Raw genomic sequence first — 21,690 nt, 5'->3', positions numbered from 1 at the left:
AGCATGGGTGTTGGCCCGTCGACAGTGGCGGCGGCGCGCGTTCAGAGCAGTGCGCGCGCACGAGCCGGGTGGGGGGTGCGTGGTACCAGCACGGCGTTCCCCGCTGCTGCAGCCGACTGTGCAGGGAGCGCACGAGCCGGGCGGGGCACGTGCGGTAACGGCACGGCGCCTCCCCGCTGCTGCAGCTGACTGTGCAGCGAGCACACGCGATCCGGGCGGGGCGTGTGATGGAAGTGTCTAGGGTGGCGCGCTGTGCGGTGCTCGCACTGACAGTGCTCGCGCTGACCGGCCGCGGCGTCGCCGTCGGCGGCGGCCCGCATGCGTACGGCGAACTCTTCCAGCTGGGCAAGGATGCCTATCTGAGGAGGACTACCAGTCGTGCGTGAACCTGTTTGCTGGAGGCGCTGCAGAGCCAGCGAGCGTACGAGCAGCTGCTGCTGGACTGCCGCGACCGGTGCCGGGAGGAGGCCGGCCGGGAGACGCTCATGTTAGACGACCAGCAGCCGGACGAGCTGCGCGTATTCGAGCGGCTCATCCGCCAGACCCGCTGCCTGGTGCAGTGTCAGCGGCAGCGGCTCGGCAACCACCTGCAGGAGTTCTACGACTCGGCCTGGGCCGACGAGGAGTTCCGCACCCGCAAGCCTTACGAGTACCTGCAGCTTTGCTACTACAAGGCAGGTGCAACTCTCGGGTCTAGCATGGAACGTGCACCCCGCTTACCCGGTCGGTTCGTGAAGAACGCGCTGGGATGTCGAGCAGTGGGACAATGTGTCGGAGTTTGTGTCACGCAGAATCACTGGCCACGCAAAATCATTCATTGAATCACGCACAAACGTGTCCTGAAGATTTTCGGTCCCTGTCTGTGGCATCATCCGCCCCGTGGGCTAGAAACGCCCCCGTCTCGTCAGTGCAGTCAGCCGGCTGGCGTCATCCTGCCGCGCCGGCGCACGTGGGCCACATCTGGCTGGCCGCCGCGGGAGCGACGTGTCTGCAGCCTGCACCGCCGCGCTTGCCTGCCCCCGCCCCCGTCCCGCCCGCGGTGGGGAGGCCAGGGCACGGTGGCGGTCATCTGTTTATTTCCGTGGCGGGCAGGCGGAGCGAGCGGGCCGCCCGCGGGACATGACACCGGCGGCCGACGGCCTGGAAGGCCAGGACCCGCCGACTGTGTGCACAGCTGAAACAGGCGCGTAGCCGACGTTCCCCTCAGGCTGAGTGGCAAATGTCGAATTTTGTCCGACCTCCTGCGAAATTGAACCGATTCCCTGCAAACAACCCAATAGTAGGCGTAGGCCTCTTGGCTCAAGGGGCACGCTCCCGCCCCCCCCCCCCCCTACGTCGTGTCTGTGGTGAGACTGGACTGAAATGGACGGATTGAGCCCGGAAGCCCCCAAAGGCCGGAAGACGCGTGTTGAGCGTGTTTTTTTTCGCCGGACGAGCGAAACTTTTGTTGATGAAGATTTAGTCGGAACCTTTTCATTGGACATATTTCTCGGTTACAGTGCCACGCTGAGCATCGCTTGTTGCATGAACTCTGACCCCAAAAGTCTGGCCGTGAGGTCCCATTTAGGCTGCAGAGCACTATGGCGAAAGCTTAACAGGAAGGAGGTGCAGTTAAGTCTGGTCTATTACACGGTGTACGTAGCTGATAAAATCACTGACGTCGCACCCTGCCGGCGGACTGCAGCTTGAAAACCCGTGAGACACCAGGCAACAAATCCCGAACCAGCCCCTGTCGCACGTCAGGGACGCCTTTAAGGCCTCTCATCCCCCTGCGTACGACTCATTGTCAGCTCAGCCGGGGCCCTGGCCCGGGGACCGGAACACCGAGTCTCCGTTGCGCCCGGTCTGCAGGCCGATGGTCGGCGAGGCGGCCCCTGCACGCCGCGCGGGTCAGCCGGAGACGGCCCTCCAGCCGGTGCCCGGGTGGACACGTGAATCAGAGGGCAGGATTCGCAAAGCTCACAGCACTAGCAGCAGAGCATGCAACTGGCCACACATACGCTGCGGAACCACACGTGTGTGGATGGGTGCTGGAAGACCGGGCGAACTGAGATGCTGACACATGCTGTTCTGGTGCTATTCGAAATCATGGCATGTGCTACCGACATTCAGCAGGGCGTCTCACCAGTCGGTGATGTGTGTGTGTGTGCGTGCGTGCGTGCGTGCGTGCGTGCGTGCGTGCGTGCGTGCGTGCGTGCGTGCGTGCGTGCGTGCGTGCGTGCGTGCGCGCGCTGCGCGCGCGCGCGCTGCGCGTGTGTGTGTGTGTGGTGTGTGTGTGTGTGGTGTGTGTGTGTGGTGTGTGTGTGTGTGTGTGTGTGTGTGTGTGTGTGTGTGGTGCGCACGTAACGCTGATCTATTATGTATAGGCAGCTACCTCCGTAGCACGCACCTGTGTACACAGCTACCTCCATAGCACGCAACTGTGAACACAGCTACCTCCATAACACGCACATCTGTACACAGCTACCTTTGTGACACGGATCTGTGCTGTTCAAAACATTGCGACGTGCTGAAACTGGTATGAACGTGCGCTACACACGGCGGCCAGGCAATATAGCTAGGTATCAATGGACAAAGACAACCCCAATGGAAGTTCGTTGAAGTGCGTGGCCTTGAAGTTAAGCCCCGTTAATTATGCGTGCAACTATGAGTGCCTGTTATTCGAATGGTGGTCCTACACACAACAATGCGTATTAGTGGCATCTCTGAACGGTCTTAGCCGATGATCCGTGTTGGATGGCGACCAAGAGCGAGTCGTGACTGCTCCTGTGCGACTTCAGCCGCACACTCGTGCTGTTGATTCGTTATTATCGTGTCGTCTTCTTTTACCGAAAGCCGCTATAACAAGTGGTTGGTCCAAGAGCATGGGCTCCTCAAGAAGTCATTATGCTTTCGCACGAAAGAGAAGAGGCATCGCAGCCATGTGACCATGCTATTTGACAAAACAAGACGTTGTAGTACGCGAGAGGTGGACCACGGAACACATCGGATACACAACGGTTCTGCCCCATGTCTTTTCATGTCGTATAAGTAGCGTCTCTGTCTTATTCATGTCGTGTCATGTGTTTCAGACCGGCGAGGTACAGAAAGCGGCCGATGCGGTGTTCACTGTTCTTCAGCACTCTCCGAATAGCGAGATCATGCGCGAGAACTTTAAGTACTATACCACCATGGACGAGGTTGACAACGCCAACATCGTCAGCATGGAGAGACAGGTTGGTTACAGTTTCCCCACTCCGTTGAAGCAACCACGATGAAACGTGAAATGTGTGTGTGTGTGTGTGTGTGTGTGTGTGTGTGTGTGTGTGTGTGTGTGTGTGTGTGTGCGTGCGTGCGTGCGTGCGTGCGTGCGTGCGTGCGTGCGCGTGTGCGTGCGTGCGTGCGTGCGTGCGTGCGTGTGTGTGTGTGTGTGTGTGTGTGTGTGTGTGTGTGTGTGTGTGGTGTGTGTGTGTGTGTGTGTGTGTGTGTGTGTGTGTGTGTGTGTGTGTGTAGACAAAACATTTTTACTGCTACTCATGTTTCCATTTCCGACACTGTGTCGTGGCTCGGGTGTCGTCCAGGACCGCGATATACGGGAACGAGCGCGACACTAACAATTGTTCAGTTTTGGCAATATCTATGGAGTCTCCATCACGCGTCAAAAAAGGAAAGAAAACAGATACTCAGGATGGTAGGCACTGCGAGTTTGCAAACCCCTGGCGTCGCGTTTTGTGCTTGCCGAGCACAGTGCGGCGTTGGCCATCGTCCAGGTTCCGTCTCGGTCTGACCGTGGCTCGCACGTGCCTCCAGGAGCACACAGAGCTGTACCTACGGGGCAACGACGCCTACGAGTCGGGCCGCTTCGAGCAGGTGGTGCGCTTCATGGAGGATGCGCTCGACAGCTATCTGGAGGCCGAACAGCGCTGCCGCACGCTTTGCGAGCGCCACTTCCCGCAGGGCTTCAATCCCGACTTCGTGGCCAACGTGGCCAGTGAGTGGGCGCTGAGGGAGCAGAGGGATGGAAATGGCTGGGGACGGCGGCTCTGGGCTGGTGGTGGCGGTGACGAAGAGATGGTGGGGTTGGGGAGAGGGACGACCAGCAAGGCAGCGATGTAGGAACCGGGAGTCATTGGTACCTCATGATAGGGGGGGGGGGGGGGCCCCAAGTTTTGTATCACCTGCCAGTTGGTTCTCCAGTTCTGGAAAACAGTTAACTAGCCCTTGGCGCTGCACAGTAAATGCAACCATTTTGAAGGTTTTTATCCACATTTCAACTTTTCATGAGTTATGAATTTCATGAGCTATGAGTGGTAGAGTGGACGCTCGTTCTCCGGGAAGCACGGGCTGGCCGTCTTTTTTAAACTTGATCTCATTCTCATCCACTGTTAAGCACTAATGAAGCCCGTTATCTCTTTTCGGGAAAGGGGTCCTTTCTGGGAAAGGGGCCCGGTGGGTGCAACACTAAGGGGCACACTAGCGCGCCCGGTCAAGGCCTGAAAGGCTATCCCATCCCAGCGCGGGCTGCCTACCGTCTACCATTCTAGGGACACGGGGCGGGGTTTCCTGTTCGATCTGGATGCATCATACACTGGTCACTGGTCCCTTCCCCGACGCGAGACGCCCTCTGGTCTGGGCAGTAGGCTGCAGATCGATGCAGGAGCCCTCATTGACGCAACAAGATCTCTTAGCGCCGCAGGTGGCCCAAAAAATTGGCACAGAGACTCCAGTTCGGCTTGACGGGACCTTGGCTGAAATGGGGTGGAGCGCCCCCTATTTGTGCTGGAGGTCCTGGCTGAGACAGGGCCCTTTCGCTGCCTCATTATGTCCTCTTATTATAAGCTTGTATGTAATATTTCATTGTCAGAGTGCCTCGACCTGCGCAAGGGACCCTCTGGCGTTCGGGTCTAGTCCTCGTGCAGCAAATGTTCCCCAAGCCGACTCGGGAGTCCGGGACTCCTAGCTGACGCAGGGGCCCCTGTAAGGCACTGTGAGTCACTGACTGGCAAAGGGTCCCTCATTTTTGCACGAGCCCCAATAAAGGTAAGTCGCGTGCCCCGGTCTTGTCCCTGGTTGGAAATGAGTCCCCAGGGTTGAGATGGCCCCAGAGTCGCGTGTTTGGTGTTAGTAGTTTCTGGCCGCAATAGGGGCCTGCACTGTCCCGGCGGTCTCCTATCGGTGTAAGAAGCCCTCTGACAAGTCAGGTCACGGCCCTATGGTTAGGAGTCCTAAATGTGACCTACAGCCAGCTCTTCAGGCCGCTCATTCTTTCAATTGAGCCTTTGATCGTCGATCCCGAAGTGCCCGTCGGGTTCCTCTTCTAGCTCCCTCGAACACTACCCCTTGGCCCACTCGGAAACCCTTCCCAACACAACATCCTGTTAGGCACTGTGGGACCCCTAGCCGAACCAGGGCCTCCCACTGACTCAGGGGACTTGACCGACGTAGATCGCGGGATCCAGTTTTGTTCCCGCTTGGGTAATGGGCTGTGAGGCCCAGACCGGCGCCGAGCCGACTGTTCGGTACTGGTGGTGACCGGCTGACATAGGTGCCCGCATCGACTCAGGGGCTCCAACCGGTGCAAAGGGCCACCTGACTAGCATTTGAGGGTCAGGCCCCTATGGCCAAGAACCCTAGTGCTACCTATGGCCAGCCCCTCGGACCCTTATCGTCGGTCCTGAGGGGCCTTTCGGCGCCTCGGTACCAAAGGGGGGAGGGGGGAGGGACAGTGCCTCCTGTGTCTCCCCCGTGCCTGTGACACCGTGTGCACCCGATTTCCGTGTTTGCCTTGCCATGCTATGAACAACATTTTACTAACTTATCACCTTATGAAGACAGCTCACCATAAAAAGGAAGATGCCAGGCAAAATGGGAAATGCGTCGCAGGTTTCGTGTTCGATACTTGGAGCCCGACAGTGGGCCAAAAGCTTTCACTTGCGTGATTTAAGTCCTGTGTGGCTGTTTTCAGACCATTTCGCGTACGTGCTACGATGCAAGATACGATGCCAGGACCAGCTGTCTAAAGTGAACGGGAATCAGCTGACAGACTACCTCGAGTCCCACTTCCACTATCTTCAGTTCGCCTACTTCAAGCGTGAGTCGGCGTCTTATCGGGACTTAGAACGAGAGGCGTGAAGTCAACACTCGCGCTTGTGAATCGCTGGAATGTGGCGCCATGGCAATGTGAAGTGTGAGAACATGTTGGCGATGAACGTGCCTCACGTTAGCTGAGGGAGGATTGTTCGAAAGATCTATTGATGATCCATGATATGGACTCGCGACATGACGAACTTCTCGTGTGTGATTTCGTTATGAGTTTCTCTCGAGTGGGATTAGTAGTAAAGGAAGAACATCATTTCTGGTTAACATTCATATTTTAAGCCTCAGCAACAGAATACGCTACATCGAGACAGCCTTAGCAGTAAGTGCGCTTCACATTGGACCATTGTTTTTTTCAGAAAATCGTTTACCCGAGGCGTGTAGCAGCGTGGCCAGCTACCTACTGTTCAGGCCAGAGGACGAAGACATGCTGGGCAACAAGCGGCTCTACCTAAAGGAGGACGGAGTGGACGAAAGCTTTTCGTCCCCAGACCGGTGAGCTATGGCGAGCAGCAATCTATCCCAAAGGAAGTACGTACCGCGGGGGCGCTTGGGGACAAGCAATCGTCATTGTGATGTCAACAACTGGGAACAATCATCACTGGCTTCTTGAAGAAAAAAATTCCGTTTAGTCTCCTGGATTAGATCACGAGAGAGAGAGAGAGAGAGAGAGAGAGAGAGAGAGAGAGAGAGAGAGAGAGAGAGAGAGAGAGAGAGAGAGAGAGAGAGAGAGAGAGAGAGAGAGAGAGAGAGAGAGAGAGAGGAGAGAGAGGAGAGAAAGAGAGAGGAGAGAGAGAGAGAGAGAGAGAGAGAAGAAAAGAAAGAAAGAAAGAAAGAGAGAGAAAAGAAGAGAGAGAGAGAAGAGAGAGAGAGAGAGAGAGAGAGAATATATATATATAATAATATATATATATAGATATATATGATGTGTGTGGGTGTGTGTGGTGTGTGTGTGTGTGTGTGTGTGTGTGTGTGTGTGTGTGTGTGTGTGTGTGTGTGTGTGTGTGTGGTGCGTGCGTGCGTGTGTGCGTGCATGCATGCATACATGCGTGCGTGCGTGCGTGCGTGTGTGCGTGCGTGCGTGCGTGTGGGTATGATGGGGCTATGACCATTCAGCCATTGGTAGTGACTGGCATGAGAAAAAGACGAAGAAGTTTGCAGAACACGTAGATTGGGCGAGTTCCACTCTAAACCACCTTCATGTGGGGGATGAGGGCAGCAGAAGGAGGACAACGCAATGGCAACCGAAGTCGTATGACTGCATCTGGTTGGTGAAATAGCCTGGATTGTTAGTTCAATCAGTAGGGTATGGGTGCTGTCAAGTGCGATTCTGATACCTACCGTACTTTGTCAAATGGCGGGCCTAAGGAGTTCTTTCCTAAGATAATACGCTGACTTTCCTCGCGTCCACAGGACATTGTTGAGTTTGCGAAGCGAAGAGAACGGGAAAAGAAGCTGGATCGTTACATCCTGGATAACTTCCGGTTCAGTGACGATGCCAGCAAAAAGAAAGGGGTGAGAAACGCTTCTTTGGCGCGGGAAAGCCTGGTGCTGGTATTTCTATGCATGCTTCGGTGATCTTGCGCTGGTAACCTGGCTGCACTGTGGGCAGGGGCGGCGCAACAGGGGGAGGGGGGACAAATGGGGCCATTGCCCCTCCTCCTCTACCGGCAGGCAGAGGGAAGAGTAAATCCCCCAAAACAAGAAATTGGGAGACCCCATTTCCCCAAACTAAAGGCGTTGTAACGTAACGTAGATTACCAAGGCTCAGATCAAGGACGCCCCTATAAGTGGGCTAGAGAATAAACAATCTGACTCAGATCATTTTCTACATTAAGAGTCCCGTTTTTTGGATTATCAGGTGACCTTTATGAAAAAGTAGGTCATGCTCTAGACCACAAGGCACAATGTTTTGCTATGGTTTTGTTGGCTTGGCTTGGCTTGTTCGCTCTTTGTTGGCTTTGCTGGCTATAAACTACGAGGCCCTGTTGCGGGCTAGGAGGCAATATCTATATTCAGGCCCGCATTTCTGGAGCTGGGGCCCTTTTCATGCATCAGATGGCCGCGGTTCCGAACCGGGATACCCTGTTTTGCGATAGCGTGGCCCCTTGGCTGGATCTGGACGCCCGCCTCGTGAATCAGATGCACCTTGTTCTGGAACGGGAGATACGTTTGTGAATCATAACCTGTTTTAGGCTATCGAGATCATTTTTGCTTGGATAACTTGAAGAACCCCACTCCCCTTTTTAAAATTGTGGACATTTATTTACTTGGATATTATGCAACTGCTTGATAAAGGAGTATATGTCCTCGATGCCCCCCCCCCCCCCCCCACCGCTCCGTGAATAATTAACTGTCCAGGAGCCACCCCCCCCCCCTTGAAGATCCTGTCCCCTTGAAGTCCGTGGCGTCGCCCCAGACTGTGGGGACTTAGCACCGCCAATGCAAAGGTGTGGCCCTGCGAAAAGAAAGATGTAGTTTTTACTGCCCTGTAGCTGGGGTTAGTTGAGCTCGACCCATCTCTGCCGATAGCAGATTAAATAAAAAAAAAACATTATTGGAGCGCCACATGGTTGCAGACTTCGCCCTCTCACCATTCTGTGTGCCAAAAATATGTGCACATATACTACGAATATAAAAAGCCTGTGATATTCACTACACACTACACAAGCGCTCTTGAGTTATCAACCTGCAAACTAAAGTTGTCATCAAATTAAAAGAAAGATCGCAGCACGTTGGCGTTGCAGCACGTCGCTCTTGCTCCGGCGCCAGTTCATGGCGTCATTGTCCAGAACATGCCGCTGCGTCGCTGCGCGGGCCGCCTCAGACTGCAGTCAACATTGACAGTCCGTTCCGGTGCTTTCAGGAGCTGGGCGAATCCTGACTAATGCGGCTGAATATACGGATCTCGTACCAGGTGTAGAGCGGTCCACCGACACGGGGCTGCGGTGGCAGCGCTGGCGGCCGTGTGCGCTCCCTTCCCCGCGGAGGAGGAGACGCTCAGATCAGGCCGCTACTCTGTTACCAGACAGCATCGCCATTGACAACACTGCCGCCACTCGCACCGCCATACCATCCCTATATTCGCTGCTGACGCGTGGTCCGGGCTGTCGCGAACTTCGACGTCCTCCTGCCGCTGTCTGGCCCTCTACAGCTGGGCCGCAGCTCGGAGACACGGTCGTGCTGTCCGGGTTTTTCGCAAAGCATGTGCCGTTTGCTAACGTTTGTCCAACGTGTTGTCCTCCATCGACTGTTGTCCGCTCTTTGCGCCAGTTTGCGTCGTTGCAGGTGCATCGTTGTCTACGCAGTTCTTGGGCGCGGTTGAGCAAGGGTGCATGCTGACAGTATATAACCTCTTGACGCCGCTTTGTCAGCATACCAGGCATTTATCTTAGGAGTATTTTGTGACATTGTAAGTCAGTGTATCGCCCGGGCGTTCGGTTAGGGTGCAGCGACACTGCGTCTAAAAAGGGTTTGAGAAACCCTGGAAAGACACGCGATAAATGGTACGCACGGCGTATATTTTTATCTTGGCTGACCACATTCTCACCATATGCAAATGCATCTTTCCACCGGATCAGTGTTGTACGACGTCTAAAAAATTGTAAGACATGATGCGATTCAAACTGACACGGAACAGATGAGTTTATGCCTATTGTGCAGTGTTACTGAATGGACGCTTGAGAAACACTTGTGAACAGCTGATTAATACAATTTAGAAGTGTTCATGAGGAGTCACTGGAGATGATGCCGTTGTCATGCATCTCGTCACACAGCGGAGATTGCTGCCACATATAGTATATGTTTGCGTTAAGCCGAGTGTGCCTAGTCAAGTTAGGAATTTTGACTGTGCGCATAGGATGGTATGGAATTTTGATTTACAAATTTTGGTGTCGCTGGTTTCTACAAATTTGCCTCCACTGACGACATAATGCTGTAGCCCCAAATTTTATTTGGTTTGTATGGAAGAACAAAGTTATCCGGTAGCCCCCAAGCAACGTTCGCTACCTAACACGTCGACATCATTGGGAAGGTATCGTTAACTCTGCTTAATGGCTTTTCGAGGATGTCGATTATCAGCGCTGACAGCAGCTTGCGAACGGGGGATGGCGGCGATTATGTTGTTTTTTGTTTACAATCAGCTGAGGGTTGCGAGTGTACGAGTTTAGACGTATGGCAAGGCTGGTCAGTTGATACACACCAATTCATGTCGGCCTACTATATACTTAGATGAGGAACAAGTATTGTGTCGCGTTAATCGGCTGCACCAGGCTCGAGGAAAATCTGATTGCTCTTCGTTGCTTACCAACCAAAACAATGGCCGAGTTTCTAGCGCACAGTTACTCGCAACATAGAAGCCAGCGTGTTCGTCCTTTCCTGCCCGCTGATTGGTTTATCTTTCAGGATTGTTCTTGTTCACGCAGAGCCATCAATGGGATCGATAAAAATGAATAAACAAAAACTGTTGCAAGACCCAAATGCACATTTAGCAACCAAAATGAACCATACATAATTCCAAATTCCCCCTAGGCGTGTTTTGAGAAAGCCGAAAACTTTGGACACACTCCCTTTAAAGGCAGCGGTCCCTGTTTGTATAGTGCTTTGAGCTGAAATGGCCACCTTGAAGATCATTTAGGTCAGTTCAGAGCCCTGCTATTCTTAAGACTTAAAACTCTTCAGTTGTTGAGCTACACTCATTCAAAGATGTGAAGACTATTTTGTGCCGACTATTTCAAGGTTACCAAGGCATTCATGATGTCATGATAACACCATTTACATCCTGCCATTTCACTGGCCATGCAGTATTCAAGGTCCATAAAGCTAGAATTGTCGAGTTGTTCATATCCGGCGTGTGTAAGCACGATTTTCAGATGTGGTAACCGTTCATTGCATAGGCGTTAGAATGTTTCAGAACGTGAGGGCCAAGCTCAGGGCGTACTTCAGGAACTTCTTCTGGTAATCAAGCCCGATGGCCGGGGGTAGGTGTAGAAATGGAGGTTATTATCGCTCTTTATTCAAATGTCATAGCTGCTATGCTAGATATGCATCTAGAGCTGCTTCTCACTAGTGCACAATCTTGCCCTTTCGACTCATCTATGTCATCCGGCAAATAAGGCTATTCAGATTCCCAAGATTATGCGGCCATTTCAGTATGGGGAGGCGAAACTTCACGAGCGGATAGACGTTTTGGGGCATTGATTAGCATCTGCCTCCACAGGGTGGATACCAAAATACGGCCTGAAGTTAGGCTGGTGAGCATATTGAACGTGAATCGATGGCTCACAGTGCAAGACTTATCACAGCATTTTAGTCGGAAGCAAATTCGGAAGCTTGAAACTGCCAAAGCAACGTGACAAAAGCCATAAACTGAAAATTATTTAAAAACCAAGCTACAGAATGAAAGACCTATCATATATTCCTTATCTGGGCTCTGCTTCCGTCCGCCGTCGGCGGCCACTACCCTGGCCCGGCTGTCTCCCGCATGAACGACTGCGAACTGATCGTATGGCTGCTTTGTTGCATATTTCTGGAACAGCATTGCTGCTAAATCGTGTGTAAAACATATGGTGGACAACTGCAACAATATCTTTTTCCCAGTTGTCTTCCTTTACACCACACCACCCCAGAAAAAGCCCCCTGCGAAGCTGCCTGTTTTAGGTATGAATTGGTCCAACGGATATTTAATTTCCACCATGCAACGCAGGCAACTTGATCTGCCTTTGTATAAAAGCGGGGACGTAACCAGAGTCTTGCCAAGGGGGACACAGAGTTGGCAAAGGGCCCTCTTATGGTAACCCCCCAAAATCCTTAGATATAGTTTAGTTGTTAACAAGGGATACAGTTTTCTTCGTTTTGTTCTTATTTTTACCTTACAACCAGAACAGAAACCCCAGCTACCATGAGATCAATTCTGTTTGCATTTGGAAGTCCATATGTACCCTGCAAACATCATGCGCCAAACGACCGCATGAAATAAATTACTGACGCCCTTGATTTACAATAGTTAAGTGGACTTTTTCAAAACCGATACAAATCAGAAGCTTTGTCAAAATTGTTTATTTGGATTCCACAGACATTAAAGACATCGTGAGGGTAGATTGTGGATCGCCATGTTTGATCGAAATTTGGAGATGAAACTTTGATCGAAGATTGAGTGGTCAACAAAGTGTTTGGCACGGCCAAGCCATATCAATACACTTGTTAAGTCACATGCCAAGGTGGATGAAAATAGTGACGCCTCTGAAGTAATTCCCTTTAGACACTCAAATCGATTAGTGACACAGGCTATGTAACGAAGTTTTGAGCATGCGCAATCGCAAATCTTGGCAATCAGAACCTCGACGCCAGGCGTTGCAGTCTCCGAATGCCGCGCAGTGTCGGTCTAGTAGCTAACGCTGCGATGTGGTTAATGGGTGGACGAAAATGATGACGCTTCTGAAAGAAGTACCTATGAGCGCTTCATACATTAAATCTTGAATATGGAAGGCAGTCTGGGCCCATATTTCACGTGTGCAATTTGTAAACTAATGATAGGAATGAATTGGCCTTCAAACCACCTCAAAGTGGGGCTGCAGTCTGGAGGTGGACGTTTAAGAGTTTTTTATTTTATTATTTTGTGTTTATTTTTCGTGTTCCTGTAACTATTAATCTGTCCTGAAGAGAGCTCAATACGTTGCCCGCGTCTGGTGGCACTTGCAGTGGCCGACGCCGTTCGGCTTTACGGCAGCTGCAACCCAGGCCATCGCTGTCCTTGCCCTCGAGGTTGCGGACGGGCATGTTCTCAAATCTTTTGGTGTAATCTGTTTCACTTATCCATTTTGAATAAGTGTACGTTCTCAGATAAATATGGGATTGCCTTTTTTGATTTTTTAAAAAATCATTTCGACACTCTCTATTCAACATTAATGAGACCCCACTCTACTTGATAGAGACCCCTCACTCCTTTCCGAGCAGTGGGCCCCTCGAGCAGAACACCAGGGGCACATTATCATTTTTGGTGAAGGGCTGAAGGGCCATTCTGTCCCATCGCGACGTGCCTTCTGACTATCATTGTGACGACACTCGGCGGGGTCTCCTGGTCGACTCGGAGATCATTAGGAGGATATACCATGTCACATTGTTCCCTTCCCTAACACGGGAAGCCTTCTGACCCGCACATTTGACCCCCAATCAGCACAAGAACCCTCACTGATGCAACAATATCCCTGATCGCCGCAGGTGGTCCAATAATTGTCACATACACCCCAGTTCCATGCTATTCTGTGTTCATCGCAGATATTGAAGACTCTCTGAACGTAGATTGCAGGTCCTGAAATGTTCAAAATTCGGTCAGAGTGGATTACCGATAAAAACTATGTAAAATGGTTGCAGCCCGTAAAGCTGCATATATAGCTCGTAGCTCGTAAATAGCTCGTAAAAAAGCTCGTAAATAAAAAGCTCGTAAGTCGCAGCAACGGGTCTCGACGTCGGGCGTTGCAGTCTCCATAGGCCTCGTGGCGTCGGCTCTGCGCCTGTGGTACTTAGCGATAGCCAATGAGTAATCGAAAAAGATGACAATCCTTGAGGAAGATGGCTGAAACACAAGCGCCGAGCAATGTTTGGTTCAGCACACAGCCAGCTCCGCCGCGGGCAACCTGTCGGGAGATTGCAGAGCTACAAGTGAGTGCTGTCTTACAAATGTTTCAGGACGCAATCAATGACGTATTGAGGAGCATATTTATTAAACATCGAAATTGTGTTGTTAAGAGCAATTTTCCACTTAAAAGCATACTAATCGTTATAAGTTAGTTTATTTCACCATACCTGATGCTAACCTCAATATCGTGAAATATGCAACATTCGGTTTCAACGGAAATTCATGGCCTTTAAAGGGAATGTTCCACATTCGAAGATATTAAACCAAGTGTTAGATGTGATGAAATAAGCTCAATTTAAACTATTGATATACTTTTAAGTGGAAAAGACTGCTATATCTGTATGCTCTGTCTGTAGACAACACAATCTCTCCTTTTAGTAGATATGCTTTTCAATACGTCAATTTGATTGCGTTTTTGAAAGTGATGTATGACGTCGAGGTGCTGCCAAACTAGGCGTGCGAAATTGCCACCCTAGCACTCACAGGTAGTACTTCAACTTATTGAAAGATGGCAGTGGCGTTACTGGAAGTGTTCACTGAGCCATATATCGTTATGTACTGGTTTTTACCTTGTCTCGTGGTGTTCTTGCATTTTTATTCGTGCATTTAAGATGTTAACTTATCTTTACATGCTTGGTTATCGCAAGGGGAAGATTCCTCAGGCGCTTGCAGCCATTTCCCGATAATATGCTTCTTGGCCTTGAATGTTGCATCGCCTATAGGGTGACAGGATTTGGATGAAGTTGGTGTGGCGTCATGCATGCCTGAATGGCCTTGTAATATTCTGCACAAAAATAGTCTGCAAAGCTTTGCGGGCGTGTAACTCAGAAGCTGGGGTGTTGTAGGTTTGTAGAACTAAGAACCTTACATTAGATCCCAGGACTGTGAACTGCACCGAATGATCTTTGAAATGTCTGTTTCAGTTCAAAACCCCATACAAATGTGGAAGGCTCACTCAAGTTATACTGCATTTGCAAAGCCATGACTGCCAGGCAGTGGAGCATTTAGCGTCAGGGGCAGTATTTGGAGCTGTTCACCGGACAGCACAAAGTGCTTCATCCACTTATTGCCTGTGCCGCATGTGCCGGGGCTTGTTACGAAAGTACCTAATCGGAGCAGCTACCACAACTGTGAGCGTTTCTCAGTCGAAATGAAAGAGAATCTTCGGGTCTGCACGTAGCATCTTAGGCATGCTTTCTATATGTTTTCAAAATGTTCCCGTCTCTGTCAAAACGGTCACTTCTTGTCAGGCGCTTTGCGTCAAGCGTGCTGTAATACATCGATTGATACTGTACCGTTCGCATTCCATTGAAGCTGCCCACGTCGTACAGCATACATTGGGGCTGCAGCGTCATGGTGTTTCCCTGCCTGCCGGTTTGTGAGAGAAGTTTTCAGTAATGTCCCTGGGAGCAGAGTGAATGGCCAGACCAAAAAACTATCGCGACTCGGGCTGCGGTGAGTCAACTGGATTCTATCTGGACCTAAAACGTAGTCTATTTCTGGCATGGAATTGATCTCCGGTGAGATACAACAAATGCATGGAAAACAAGCTTGGTTCCATGCACCACGCCGCACACTGGACACTCCAGTCTTCACGCATCACAAAGTAACACAATAAACCACCCGCACTGCCAGGCATTCGTCGTGATACACCCATTGCTGACGTTTTTTGTTGCATGTCCGGCTGTGCTGGTGCGTGCTTTTTGGGACAGAAAACTATCGGTGTGGCTGATTTCCCACCGCACATTCCACACACCAACAGCATAGCGCTGGCCACGGAGTGGCGCACGGCCTCGTGAGGCGGCTCTCTCAGCGCAAGAGGACGTTCGGTTCGCTGCCGTGGCCGTGACATGTGCGCGTCTCTCTGCCTGCGCCAACAGGAGACTGGTGCGAGATTACCGCCCAGGACGGACCAGCAGGCCAGCTCGGACAGCCAGCCGACGGCTGACCGCGACGCTCGCGCAGAACCGGCGGCCGATGCGACCGAGGATGTGGAAGCCCGGCATGCCGCAAGCGTAGACCCGGGCCCCATCCGGAATGAGGAGTTAGATTCAGACCCTGAGATCATTCCAGATCCTGACAGCGATCCAGACCACGCGATCACTTCGGACTCAAGCAGCCCGACTGATTTGAACCATGCGGTTAGTACGGAATCCCCTGACAGATCGGATCGGGACAAAAAGCCAAATCCAGAGCCTAGGCCAGCAGTTAGAGATGAACCTGACAGGAAGCTAGACGCAGAGAGCATCGAGTTACGTCCAAAAACTAAGACTAGACATGCCGCTGAGATCAGCCCAGGTCATGAACCAGCTCCAGACCTGGTGACAAGTCAAGCCGACCCTCAGACCAATCCCACCGCTGACACCAGTGCGAAGCGGTCGGCCCGTTTGGTGAACAACCGGTTGCTGGAGCTGCATGACCGGGTGCTGGCCGGTCCGCCGTGGCGCCCACTCGGCGCCTGGCTCGAGAGGACCCACGTGACCAGCGGCCCCGCCGAGCTGCGCGGCGAACATCGGTTTGTGGCCGACGGCATGCTGACGTCACGCGACTGCCGCCGGCTGATCGACATCCTGCAGGTCAGCGATAGTCCGCTCGGTTCATGTTCTAGTTGCACGCGCGGACACAGATCGAGGCTCAGCTGTCTGTCAGATGCAAACGCAAATGACTGTGGCAACAGGCGAAACGAGCAACGTTTTCGGCCAAGGCCAGACACGTGTGAGGATCAGGGGATATGAAAGTTATTGACGCGCACGAGTGTAGTCTTCATTTGTTCTGCACAAGGTATACACGAGGAATAAGCGCTAAGGCAGAATGATCCTGTCAGGCAGGTAGCCATAGTTTTTTCGGAGGAGAACAGGAGGGCGATGTCATGTTTTCTCAACCTCCTGTGACTTTAAACACCATCCCCACGAAATCCATCGATAGCTAACGTAAACGTCTTGACTCGAGCGGGGTAGCATGGCCCACGTGGTCTCTCTTGGTCACGTTACTCCAGTGGTGTTGAAATGCCTCAATAGTTCCAACGAACAGCTAATTGTCTTCCACGTAAACATGAGCCCGCATTAAGAAACTCTCAAATACGTGAGTTTACCCTGGCTCGGGCTTGTATCGATGAATTCTGCTCAAAGCCCTCCTTGTTGTACGTGTAAACGGTTCCGACACACAGCAAGCGGTTTGCAGTGTTCCGCTCTTGCAGGCAGCGGGAGTGGCGGGCGACGGATACCGCCAGAGGGTACCGCACACTCCGTTTGAAGAGTTTCGCGGTCTGTCGTTCGGCCGCCTTGTCGTGGTGAGCTATCCACAGAACCGTTTCGTTTATTGGAATCGCATCGTTCTCATTTTTACGTTCCTCTTTGCCTCATCGCATAATGGCACTAACATACATTGCACTCTGTGAATTTTAAATATTACCTATCAGCAAATACATTTTTAAACTGTCACATTTTATTGAAACAAAATCTGAAATATCCCATTAAAAACTGGGCTTTGCTAGCGCCTTAAGGAAATATTTTGATAAGTGCGATAGCATTAACCTGCTAGTTAAACTAATTATACCCGATGCCGCGTCCACGCTCCACCTGAGCACATCCGAATATGCTACCGCCCCCTCCGGAAACATGTGGTGCCGTCATGATGCCCTCTAAGCAGTGATCGCTGGAACCACGAAAGGCCAGGCCGCACCGCTGACCACGATCCGCTCCGGTCTGACATTTGACCGCGCCCGGCTTCAGAAGGTGGCACGAGACGAGGCGTCGCGGAACAGTCTGCGCTTCCTGATGGACGTGGCGGACGCGGCGAGGCTGTTCGTGGCCCGGCAGTTCGGCGTGGTCGAGCTCCACTCGTCCTACACACACCTGGTGGGCAGGACGTACCTGCCCGGTGAGTGCTGGCCACCAGAAGGTGCCCGCACGCTCTCTGTGCCTTGATGCGCCTTTTTCTCATCACGGCGACCTATCAACAGACCTTTTCGCTTGGTGGTAGCGTGTCACTGCAGCGCGCGACCGAAGCGGCCTCGATTGTCACGTACGAGTGTCTAATTTATTGACAAGTGTGACGGGCTGGGGCAAAAGCGTTACATGGACAGGATGTCGATCCCTCGTAAAAGCCGCACGGGCATGATTCAGGCCACCACATTGTACACTCGTTAGTCAAATAAAAGCAAGGCACCACAATGATTGCTGGGATGTGACAACAGTAAAAGCTCGGCGAACGTAAACGGACACGAAGTCAAAAACCATGAAGTGAGGGGTTAAAGAGTCAAACGTGATGAAGTCAAACGGCAAAAAGTCATGGTAGACATACATGAAATGCATAAAAGTTAAGCAGTAAAGGTCAAAGGAACAACAAATCAAATAGCAGGAACTGAAAAAGATAAGTCATGTGCAAAAAGTCGAATAGGCAGAAATGGAAAAGGATAGCAAGTGAAATGACGAAAAGTGGAATGTTGAATAGTCAAAAGATGAAAGTCAAACATAAAATCATCGGGGGTGAAAGCCAAAAGGCATAAAAACCACATAAATTACAGAGAAAAGGAGAGCTTGTTGCCCTTTGGCCTCTCCAATTACATATAAAACGGTAAAAAGGCAAGCTAAGAACTGCAAAACAAAATGAAACAGGTTCCTGGGATGCCTAAAGTAAACAAGCTAAAATACTCTCTTGCCCATTGGCCGGCAGTACATTCAGGTTAAATCCAGGAACTGAGGCCTTTCCATATCCACAGGAACTGTGCGTCTCAACTGCTTTCAAGCTGGGACTCCTTTAGATGTCAGCATCGCTCCTTGCACGCCTGCAGAGGCACGGGTCCGAAACTAGGGCATATGCAATTTTAGTGGAAGTCCCTGTTCAAGAAACCAGACCGGCGTGAACTAGGTGACCTAGGCATCCAGAGGCCCACTTGACTTCCGTGGAATCCGTGGTCCGTGGAAAACCACATCCATCTCAATATCTGCCCATACAGCTGCGAAGCATTATAACTTCGTTGACCAACTTTATCACAGTTTTTGATGCACAGTAGCTAATTACAAGGCGAACTACTTGTAACAATAACTGTGGCTCTTCACGATTTAAACCAGCCCAATCACAAAAAGCTGTCTCACCAGCAAAAAGTAAGTTTCCAGGTTTTAGTAGGTCCTCGTGTTTAACAGCGCTTTTTGTTTCTTTTAGTGGTCTCCGTGATCCAACAAATATGGTTAACTGTGCCTCCCCAGGGCTCAAAATGACTGAGAAACGTGATATACGTTTTGTTGAAATTGGGGAAGTCGGCATAGTCCTAAGGGGCTGGAATAAAGAATAGTGATAGGGCTGTTGATTGGCTCCCAATTGGCTCTGTTGATGACCGTCGATTGGCTCCCAATCAGTGTTGTGCAATGAACAATGACGTAACAAAAGAGTGTGTCGTATTGAGAATGATGCTTTCTTAACAAAAAAATTGTGTTGTTTTGAACAGTATTTTCCACATAAGAGTGCACCAGTGCATAAGAGAAGTTAGAGTGCATAAGGGTAGTAAAAAATGAGTTTCTTCTATCACATCTGATGATTGCTTCAATATCTTCAAATGTGGAACATTCCCTTTAAGGCAGCCTGAGTATCATGCTGTATCGACCACTGAGGTACCACCGCTGAAACCAATATGCTTTTTGGCAGGTCTGGGACAGAAACGTCCAGCCTCTGATCTGAGCCATCCAATCCACGTGGACAACTGTTTATTATTCGACAACGGAACGTGCTCGCGAGGCAAGGGCGCTTACATTCACCGCCACTACAGTGCCATCCTCTACCTGAACGACAACTTCAAAGGCGGCGAGTTTGTATTCGCCAGGGATCTGATCGATAGAAAGCCAGTGGTGAGTGTCGCTGCACGATCAAACAGTTTTGGACGAGACTGCTAGATTTTAGAAATGTGGTGCCAACCCCTTCGCATCGGCTGTGCATACGTCTCCCCCGTTGTCGCCGCAAAGCATTCCGCCCCAGCGTACCCAGCTCTAGGATGTGGGGTGAATCTTCACGCCCAATCTACAGGCATAGCTGTCCGCCCAGCCGTCGCAGTGCAGCGCCGGTGAGCTGTCCCACTGACCCAGCACCTCCTCGCGGCGGCGCCAGGTGCGCGTGCGCGCGCACTGCGGCAGACTGGTGGGCTTCTCGGCTGGCACGGAAAACCCGCACGGCGTACTGGCCGTCACGGCCGGCACCCGCTACGCCCTGGCCATGTGGTACACTGAGACGGCCGCGCAGCGCGAGGACGAGAAGATGGTCGCCGAGCTGTACCTGCACGACCCCAGCATGGCAGGTGCGAGTCCCGCGGAATGACCCGATCATGACGTGTGTGACCGTGTTGCCTGGTCCGGCTAAATTAGACATGGGTATTATTTCGCGACCGGAGAATGTAGGTCTTACTGCATGAGCCGAGCATGATGGGCACGAATTTCACTACGTGGCCTTCATCACGAAATCTATGTCGTCTCCCTGACGGACAGAGCACGGAGGACGTGGCTAACTACAAAAAAAACAAAAACATTCCCTCCAAGCACGCTTTGCCTTGCTGCGCAGCAAGAGTCCTACTGATATACCTGCCCGCCAAAGTGCTTTTCCGCATCGACCATGCTTGTTAAGAGTATATTCCGAGTAAAATGAGAATATACCGTATCGTATGCGCTGAGTAAGCGCTGCACTGCAGCACTCAAAAGGTAAATGGACAAAAAGAAATGGTGGAGAGGACGAGATATGTTTGCCACGGTAGAGCCCACACCGCCATGGTGCCGTGCCTTTCTTCGATCTCTACTAAAAGCGCGGCGTGTTGTCTTGACTAGGAGAAAACAAGCGGATTTCCGGTCTTGTGAATGTGCACAAATCGCGAAAATCGCAACGCGAATTACTGACCGTTGAGCATCGGTTTCACAAACACAGGCAGCTAGACCTCGCCTTGAGTTACGTCGTGTTCTGGCAGCGGTGAAGAACATGGTTTCCGGACTGGACGCCAAATTCAAGAAGGTGGACAAAATGCTGGGCCACTAGAGATCGCTACTGAAAGAGGCCACGAGGCAACACGGCGGACGTACTGGCCTTCTGTACTGGACGCTGCGTACTGCCCAGACAGGCTGGCTGGCCTGGTATCCCGGCCAGCAGACAGCTTCCTCCTACCGAGGCCGCTGGGCTTCCCTGTGTGGGCAGGCGCGAGCCAAACAACTGTGATCTGTTTATTGAACGGGTTTGAGTTGGTGGAGGGGCGACAGGAAGCGGGAAAATCGATTACGGCTGCCGGCTGTGTGTTTGGGTACAGTGTTCTACGGTTTTCGTCTAAACTTTAGATGACCCCTTCCATTGTTTTCATTCGTCCTATTTGCTACGGATGGTCTTTGGTGTTGTTTAAATATGTGTTTGTTGATTGTTATCTTCACGTATTTTGTTCGTGCTCCAGTTCTGGCATATGATCGTTACGAGCTTCAATATTGTGCCAGGGGTCAGTGGTAGTGTGGTTAACGAACTCGCGAATTTCTCGGAGGAATGCTTTTTTAGTGCCAAGAGTAAACGTCGGCTGTGAGATAGTATAAACCAGGCAAAGGGGAACGACGACATCGCAGACTGGATGAGTGACTAGCTGGTGGCCGGGGCCCTGGTGCTGGTCGCGGCGGAGAGCGGGACATCCGACGGTCGGTTGCCCGCCCACCGGTGGGAGGTGCCACCTAACCCCACCAATCGCGTCAGGGAGATTATCCCACAACTATGCTGGGATCATGGTCCTAAAGTTAGAGTTTTATAAAGTAAAACGTTATCTCACACTGTTCCTCACCCGCATCGCATACAAACCGTAAAATGTGCTAGGATGCTGGGTTACTGCCAGCATCCTAGTATTTTAGTATATTTTACGATGCCATCATTTTGTCCTAGTCATCCAGGGGCGTACTAAAGTTTGGGGGGGGGGGGGCGGGCGTTTCGGGCGGGCGTACGTTTCCGGTATCAGTTTCATATGTGTATTCAAACGC

The 21,690-nt window shown here is 51.5% G+C and overlaps 1 protein-coding gene across 1 annotated transcript; it reads left to right on the top strand.

Moving 5' to 3' along the window:
* The first annotated feature begins 383 nt into the window (after positions 1 to 383).
* Positions 384 to 21,590, top strand: LOC119092956 (prolyl 3-hydroxylase 2-like). The gene is made up of 13 exons (XM_037215852.1): positions 384 to 674; positions 3,072 to 3,215; positions 3,790 to 3,970; positions 5,945 to 6,070; positions 6,435 to 6,570; positions 7,489 to 7,590; positions 15,592 to 15,726; positions 16,080 to 16,287; positions 16,908 to 17,000; positions 17,443 to 17,590; positions 19,355 to 19,554; positions 19,811 to 19,997; positions 20,655 to 21,590. Exons 1-13 carry the CDS (start codon positions 486 to 488, stop codon positions 20,720 to 20,722), a joined length of 1,917 nt encoding a protein of 638 aa, XP_037071747.1. The 5' UTR covers positions 384 to 485; the 3' UTR covers positions 20,723 to 21,590.
* Positions 21,591 to 21,690: the final 100 nt, after the last annotated feature.

This window comes from Pollicipes pollicipes, unplaced genomic scaffold (genome assembly GCF_011947565.3).
Source record: "Pollicipes pollicipes isolate AB1234 unplaced genomic scaffold, Ppol_2.1 Scaffold_3718;HRSCAF=4362_pilon_pilon_pilon, whole genome shotgun sequence".
Lineage (NCBI taxonomy): Eukaryota > Metazoa > Arthropoda > Thecostraca > Pollicipedomorpha > Pollicipedidae > Pollicipes > Pollicipes pollicipes.
Note: the sequence above shows the minus strand (reverse complement) of the source record. Positions and strands in the feature narration are given on the sequence as shown.